At 41.2% G+C, this 8,391-nt stretch overlaps 1 protein-coding gene across 8 annotated transcripts in view; it reads left to right on the forward strand.

The window, feature by feature from the left end:
* The window catches only part of SLC7A1 (solute carrier family 7 member 1), a 1,877,700-nt gene extending 1,872,142 nt beyond the window's left edge, over positions 1-5,558 (forward strand). For all 8 annotated transcript variants that reach the window (XM_044073262.1, XM_044073257.1, XM_044073255.1 and 5 more), the window contains one exon: positions 4,785-5,558. In XM_044073262.1, coding sequence (XP_043929197.1) covers positions 4,785-4,978 — 194 coding nt within the window. In that variant the 3' untranslated portion in view covers positions 4,979-5,558. The remainder of the gene's footprint in view (positions 1-4,784) is intronic.
* The last annotated feature ends 2,833 nt before the right edge of the window (positions 5,559-8,391 follow it).

Consider the following 8,391-nt stretch of genomic DNA (forward strand, 5'->3'; position numbering starts at 1 on the left):
TCAAGGATGCGTACTATCATATTCTCATGGACTGGCGTTCCAGGAGGTTTCTCCACTTCCAGCTAGGGGCCAGTCATTACCAGTTCAGGGTCCTACCCTTCGGTCTCACCACAGCCCCCAGGGTGTTCACCAAGGTCATGGCAGTTGTAGCGGCCCATCTGAGGCTTCAGGGAATACAGGTTTTTCCTTACCTAGACGACTGGCTCCTGACCGCCCCCATCAGGCATCTACTCTGCTTAGCCAGGGATTGTTTCCTACTTCTGGCGTCCCATTTGGGGATCACCATAAACTTGAAGAAGTCATCCCTCCAACCAGTTCAAGTCTTGGAATTCATAGGGGCCAGGATAGACACACTTCAGACCAAGGCCTTCTTGATGTCAGACAGACTTTGCAGTTTGACCTTACACATTTTAGCCCTTCTCCAGTCACCTGCCCCGTCAGCGGAGTTAGTCCTGAGAGCTCTAGGGTCCATGGCAGCGGCAATCAACCTCGCTCCCTTAGCCTGCTTGCACATGAGGATTCTCCAGTGGACATTACAGGTTCAGTGGTCCATCCTTCACCATCCGTTGGACTTGCTGATTCCTCTCAGCAGAGTGTGCAGGAATTATCTCTTCTGGTGGCTCCACTCCCTAGAGCTTCGGGAAGGACGACCATTTGTTGTGCAGCAACTCCAAGCCACGGTGACCACAGACGCTTCTCGCCTTGGGTGGGGGGCATTACGAGGGCAGAACTGTTCAAGGTACGTGGACTCAGACAGAGACCGTTCTGCATATCAGTGTTCTGGAGATGAGAGCGGTGCTTCTAGCATTGCAAGCCCTTCATGCCTTTCTCCCTACAGGGACTATTGCGATTCAGTCAGACAACATGTCGGTGGTCTGGTACATCAACAAACAGGGGGGGGGACCAGGTCTTACCGTCTTTGTCGAGAAGCCGTGAGAGTTTGGGATTGGGCGATATCCACCAACCGTTTTCTGTTAGCAACGCACATTCCGGGTCAGTCCAACATCCTAGCGGACAAACTGAGCCGAACCATCCTCTCGCCTTACGAGTGGTCTCTGAATCCCTTAGTAGCGAAACAGATCTTCTGCAAGTGGGGTCAGCCTTGCTGCGATCTCTTCGCGTCTCCTTCCAACGCGAAGTGCAGCGAGTTTTTCGCTCTAATTCCCCCTTTGGGGGAGAGCCCCAGAGACGCTCTAGTTCATACATGGCCACCCGGTCTTCCGTATGCTTATCCTCCTCTTCCACTGATAACAAAATTCTTACAGAAAGCTCATCAGTTGGGGAACAAGATTATCCTCATAGCCCCATTCTGGCCTTGTCAAACCTGGTTCCCGTGCCTGCGGTCTCATCTTATAGCTCCTCTCTAGATCTTGGATCCCATTCCGGATCTAATATCTCATCCTTCGGGATTGAAGCCCCCGAACCTGGTCGATCTCAAGCTCTCAGCTTGGTTGATCCAGTTCCATTAGTTGCTAGGACTCCCGGTATCTCGTCTGCAGTTACATCTATCCTGGTAGCGGAGCATAAGCCGTCTAACAGGAAGGTTTACAATAGTAAATTGAAGCGGTTTTCTGTTTGGGCGTCTTATAGGAAATTGGACCCTTTCACTGCTCCCATCCCAGCAGTGCTTGATTTTCTATCGCATATTTTTCAGCAAGGGGCCAGTTTCTCTACTGTAAAGGTTCAAATGGCTGCCATCTCACATTTTCACATTGGAGATAATCTCAGTCCCCTCGCTTCCACCAAGATTTGTAAGGCCTTTCTGAAAGGGATGTTGCTCTTGAGGCCCCCTGTTAGGAACCCCGTCCCTCCTTGGGATCTAACCTTGGTCCTTCAAGCTCTAACTGGACCTTCTTTCTGAACCTGCAGCCTCCATTGATTTGAAATTCTTGTTTTGGAAAACTGCCTTTTTGATAGCCATTACCTCAGCTAAAAGAGAGTCGGAGCTTCAAGCGCTCTGTATTAAAGCCCCGTATCTGGTTTTCTATAAGGACAGGGTCTCTCTCAGGACTAACCCATTTTTCCTACCTAAAGTGGCCTCCGAGACGAACATAAATCAGTCCATTAATCTTCCAGTTTTCTTCCCTAACTGTCAGAACAAAGGGGAGTACAAACTTCATTTGTTAGATGTTCATAGGCAGCTACGGTTTTATTTACACAGAACAACGGCCTTCCGCAAATCTGATCAACTATTTATCTCTTTTGCTAAACCCTTCTTGGGTAAGTCTGTATCGAAGGTGACTTTGGCCAGATGGCTTTCAAATTGCATTTTGTTCGTATATAAACTATCTGGCCTGCCAGAACCTACTGGGGTTCACGCTCACTCTACCCGTTCTATGGCTATATCAGCTGCATTCTGGTCAAGAATTCCCTTGGATGACATTTGTTCTGCGGCTACTTGGGCATCCTCTCATACCTTTATCTCTCACTATAAATTGGATTTAGTGTCTAGAGGAAGGGCGGCTTTTGGCTCTGCAGTGCTCCGGAATATCCTTCCTTGAGGACCTCCCAAGTTTTTGGTAGCTGGGGACTCTGTCCCACAGGTTGATGACCAAATGAAGTTAACTACTTCAGATAAAGAAGTTATGTACTCACCATAACGTTCCATCTGAGTAGGTAACTTCATTTGTCAGCAACCGACAGGTAGTGAAGCAGCTGGAGAAGAAACAATCAGCAAAGCTTCAGGAGTGGGTAAGAGCACAGATAAGTAAGGAGTCTATGATGGATTAGGTAGTTGTAGACAGTTTTAGTAAAGGGTAAAAAGAGAGAATTAAGAGGAGGTCTGGGACTTCAGAAATGTTAAGGTAATGAAACAAGAAATCAGAGGGTATGCAGGAGGTATAGGCTGGGATAAAGGGTGCCACCTAGTGGCCATGTTATTTATTGCAGGTAAGTTTGAGAGGGAGCTAGCTGGTTTAGAACTGGGAAGGGGTGACTGCAAGTAAAAGGGGTTACTACGAAGGATAGGAGGTAAGTGGGTAATATGGTAGATAAGAGAGGGGGTAAAGGCTGCTGGCTGTCCTGGCTCGGAGCGTGCTTTTGAACCCCTAAAGCAATAGTACAATGGTTAACAATTTTACTGGCAGGAATTAGACAACAGCAACATACTTTCTTGTATCTTTGAGAGAGGGTGCAGGGAATTAAGACAGTGAGATGAAACTGCAGCGATCTGGATAGGGTCCTTTTCCACCAGATAGGTAGGTTCCTAGAGACTAGTGCAGGAATAGCACAAGGAGAGCAGGGTACCAGAGTCTACACTCTGAAGTCCAGTTTTGTCCACTTCAGTTATCAAATGTTTCTCTTCAACTCTTTCAGTGCTGCAGTTCAGCTCCAAGTGCCACCAAAGACCCTTATGCGACTTCTTGGAAGGGAGAAGGGGGGTGGGGGGCAAAGGATAAAAATTTAAATTCTGATTTTTGCAACTAGAAGTGAAGCTCCAGAAGCAGCACTTATGGCGGAAGGAACCATATCTTTTCCCTTAGTGTTTCATGGTAAAGTCTTCCAGGACATGCTTCAAAAAATGTTGAAGAGACTACACATCTAACTGAAAAGGAGGAAATTGATCCTTGCGTTCACCTCATTAAATTCTATTTGGAGGCAAATCCACAAGTCAGAACTACTCATATTAAAGCAACAGAACAGTTGCCAAATTAGCAAGGTGCAACTCAACTTAACCTCATCTTCCAAGAGGACGGAAGTCAGGAGTCTTTTCACAAGTACATGTCTGCAGTAAGTGGTCATCAAATTGTATGACCTTTCAGCTGCACATCAAGAGGGTGATACTTGCTTGTAATACTGAAATACTTGTAACCCACAATTTCAGAAGTCGTCTCAATACTACAAAAGCAATTTCATTTTTTCTGTTGCTTATAAAATACATAAGGCTTTCAGCTCAGTGACACGAGGCAGTTACTTGCAGATGAAACCCAGCATCAAAATCCTCAAGCCAATGAAATGGATACTGCTGTGTGTACGAAGGTTCTGACTTGGCCTATATTACAAAACTGAGTGAGCAAGAACAGTAATCCAAATGCAACTTTCAGATTAAAAATATCCACAAACTGGAATCAATTTTGGAAGATCTTGGCTCGGTGCTTAACTATTCAAACGTGGCAGAACTTCATTAATGCATCAAACCAACTCTGGTTCTTCAGTAACAAATGGAAATATGCTCATTTGCAATACCTTTGCTGCAGACCTGTATGCAGTAGTATTAAGACTGTCTTCCTTTCCCCTTTAGCATGCAATGATATCCATTCAGGGGTTACCTATATAGCCTGTGATAATAGCACACACAAATACCACTACTCAAAGGTACGTCCCCTTCGTTGTTTACTTGTCAGCTGAACCTTTTTGCGACATCTGCATTGATTGGAGAGGTATCGCCGCAAAGATTTTTTAAAGGAAGAGCTTTACTATCTGAAGAACTAAATGATCTGTATGCAGTGAACTGCTAGCTTGGATGATTCTTATTATGATTGTTGTTGTGTCTTTCGGCTTTTCCCGGTTAGGGGTCGCCACAGTGGAACTCCGGTCCACTAATGATTGGCAGTAGATTTTTACATGCTGGCTTGCTGGGCCTAATGCACAACTTATTATGATTAAGTAATTTTATTTATGTGACTAATGTGCCATAGCTGTAACTGTAGTCAGTTATACTCAGTATTCTGTGCTGTTCCTGTTTGGGTGTTGAGTGTAATGTGAATTGGAGAATGAAATTATTACTGAAGAGTGAATGTCGGTGTATTTTATACATATCAACATATTTTTTTCTCTTCCTGCAGGTTTCATAATTTATTTTACCTACGGCATCAGGAACAGTACAGAGGCTGCTTTGAGAGATTGCGAACAAACAGTACAAGGATACAGAGATGGCACTCTGACATTAAACTTTGAAGGTGATTTGGCTGAGAAGCAAATGTTTCTAGATGAGCCAGAAGACCACAGTCCTGCTAACAGAAATGAAGAAGAAGCCTGAAAATGTTGAGCAGCCTTCCTAGAGTGTATACAATAGTTTAGTAAATTATTTTAATGGGACTGAATTCGAACTACCCAGATAGCCAGTTTGATATTGAAACACTCAGTCTAAGTCACTCCCTCTTTGGTGGTAGACTTGTGTAAGGCACTGGCTACAAAACATTCTTGCTGCCCTTCGGTGTGGTTGAGAAAGTTGTTTACTTATGGCTGCATGTCCCTGCACCAACTTGGGAAGGTTGTCTCGTCTACAAGTGTGTGTTTATTGTGAAGATCTGAAGAGAATATGCAAGATAGCAGAGTGGGGAAGAAGGTGGAAGATTGGGAGAGTGAGTAATTGCTTGTTGAGTGATAGTTGCAGTTAATGAAGATACCAGGCACCTCACACCTTGCTTCAAGCTGTACACCATAGCAGCAGGGCACTGAACTCAGGGACTGTTGCAGGTATACACAGGCTGCTAGGAACCACACAGCTATACTAAAAAATTGTAATACTGCTGTTGCCTTTATTTCATATTCAAGTGTAGAAGTGCAGTTCTCTTTCCCCTTAACAGAAAGAATAAAATAATCATTTAGGCCTTTAATCCAGCTGTAATATTTTTATCTGATTTGCGCTCCTGTAAAATAAGCCAAGAGTGGATTATATATATGTACTAAGATTATTGTTGGTGTGCAGAAGGCATCTCAGGGACAGAACATTTTTTATTAGTTTTCTTTATTGTGTGAGAAAATTACCTAGATGCATTTAGGACTGTAAACTCTTTCTGCAAAGCATATGATATGTGGACCTTATACACTGATTATGACTTTAACATAAACAGATAATACATCAAATAGGAGTTGTCCGAAGTAAAGTTGAGCATATACACAAAAATTCTGCACACCAGGAAAAAACAACAAAGCAATAGTGCAATAAATGTTCAAGCTGTTTCACTGACTCACACCAGTGGCACTGTAGCTGCCAGATACAGGGACCCTGTAGTAGCAACTTTGTTAATGTCAGTACTTTTTCCTGCTGTTGAATTGTTTTGTGGGTTTTGTGAAAGCTTCTTTTAGTGATCACTGACTTGGTAAATACAGTTGTAACCCACTCAGTGTCGCTTCCCTTGTATAATGGTCATAGGTTGATTTTTTTTATTAATCAGCTTATCCTCTTCCTTCATCTTTCTTATTATAGCAGTCCCAATGTTATTTTTTAAGTGAGCATTTCTACATTTTATGTGGTTGTAGAAACTGTTTTCTGAATATTTTTAAAGGTAGATGTCCTGTTTGTGAACTGTGACTCGTGTTACATTTACTATCTCCAGGTACACATGGAACATTTTTTTAATTTTGTTTTTGAAAAGTATGTAGATCACTCATTTTTGAGCCATCTGTCACTGACTGTTCAAGCTTAGTGAAAAACTTAAGTTGCTCATTCCTAGGGCCTCCTGCAGAGAATTATTTATATATTTATTTATTTATTTATTGATGTGTTCGTGTTTTGTTCATGCTTGTTAACTGAGAAGTTCCAGCTCAGCAGAAACCATTTTCAATGGAGACTACTCAGATAAGCTCCAGTCATAAAAAATAGATAAAAAGTACAGAGAAGAATCATGCATATTATATGAAGTGTTGCTTAACTGTTGCTAGCATGAATAACATGGACAAGAAAGACTATACCTCTCAACTTTTTTGTGCAAGAATTCTGAATAGACCCAGAAATGATGGGGACACAGGACCAGAATTATTGACTATTTTTAAATATCACTAATTCAGTTAAAAACTTAATAGAACAACATGTTTTGCATTAACTTGTCTTTTCTGAACAATAAGAAATATGAAATTATAATAACTGATATTATTGAATGTTATCCTCAGTGTTTTACCAGAAAATCAAAAATGTTACAAGAGTCAGAGAAAATATTACAGAAGATCGGGGACATTCTGCAAAAATCTGTATAGTTAAGAGATATTGGGTTACCAGGCAGGAATTAATTTATTTTTTTGATTTATTTATGTACTTACATCTACAAGTACTTAGCTGCTACTTTAGGACCTGGGGGATCACAGTGAATACATGATTACATAACAGCACATTTCTGTGGTAGTATGTCTGAGAAAATATAATACAGGGAGTACAACAGGTCAGTGTAGTAACTATGTTTGGTAAAAAAGGGTTGTATGAAAGAGCATTTGCACAAACTAAAATATAATATTTTAAAAAGTGTTTTTGTGTTGTGTGATAGTGCCCTATCCTAACATTTGATATTATCAACATCCCAAAGACCTCAGAAAAAATGAGATTGATTTTCTCCTTGAAGTACAAAGTGCAACTAAATGTACCAGTCAAACATGTATATTAGTTGAACTGTTGTCCATTGCATTGGTTTCCTTTTCCCCACATTGTGAAATTTATCACTGACGTATGTTGGCAGTATGTATAGTAAGTGACAAGCATATACATGATCATAATTTTATGCAGATACATGGATGTATGTAGGCTCTAGAAACAGTAAATGAAAGTAAAATGTGATTTGCTGTTCAGTATATTAAGTACTAGTAAATATTATTCCTGTGTATGTTTCCATGTAGAACAAGCTTGTATGGAAAAACTGTGTATGTTGTCTTACCCTAGTATTGAAGGCAGAGATAGACTGGAGCACTGTTGTAGAGATTAGGTAGCGTGCTCATTCACTGAGGTGGAAAAGGAGTTTAATGTATAGAAAAAGGTAATGGATTAGATTGAGTTAAAATGGAATATGCTAGATTATTTGTTTGAAAATGCAGGAGTTGGCTAATACAGAGAAAATAACTAAATTATAAAATGATGCGAGGCAAAAAAGTAATTCTTATCTAGAAAAGAACTGTTAAAATATGCTATGTTTAGAGTTCAGGAGATACGGAAAAGGAAATAGATCAGTTATGAACAGAAAAAGATTAACAGAGTAACTGTGTATAAATTAGGTTCAAGGCAACCCAGAAATGTACACGAGTTATGTTTCTGTTGCTTTTCAAGTGCAGTAATGACACTTTACTTGATGGTATGTGACATGCATGGGTTGATTTAACATTAGGGACCATCCTTTGTAGTTTGTAGTTGGGTTCATTCTCCCTTGTAGTCCATTTCAGCATTTTTTTTCTTATATGTTGCCATGCTTGGAGAGACATGCCATAATCCAGCATATGTTGGGACATCGTACAGTGCACTAAAAGAGTTTGCCTAGCTCCTGAGCCCAATATTTTTCCATCACTCTTGCAGATTAGATCTCAAGACTGTCATATGCTGCAAAAATGTTTCCATATATAATGCCCAAGTTAGTGAAAGGTTCTAAGTGTCCTTGTGGTCACCAGGTAACAAGCCAAGACTTACAGTGATACTGTCTCTTTTGCCTGGGAAAAGAACATTATATACCTACAGTAAGTGTCAGAGATTCA

This window comes from Protopterus annectens, chromosome 5.part1, assembly GCF_019279795.1.
Source record: "Protopterus annectens isolate FY-2018-M chromosome 5.part1, PAN1.0, whole genome shotgun sequence".
NCBI lineage: Eukaryota > Metazoa > Chordata > Ceratodontiformes > Protopteridae > Protopterus > Protopterus annectens.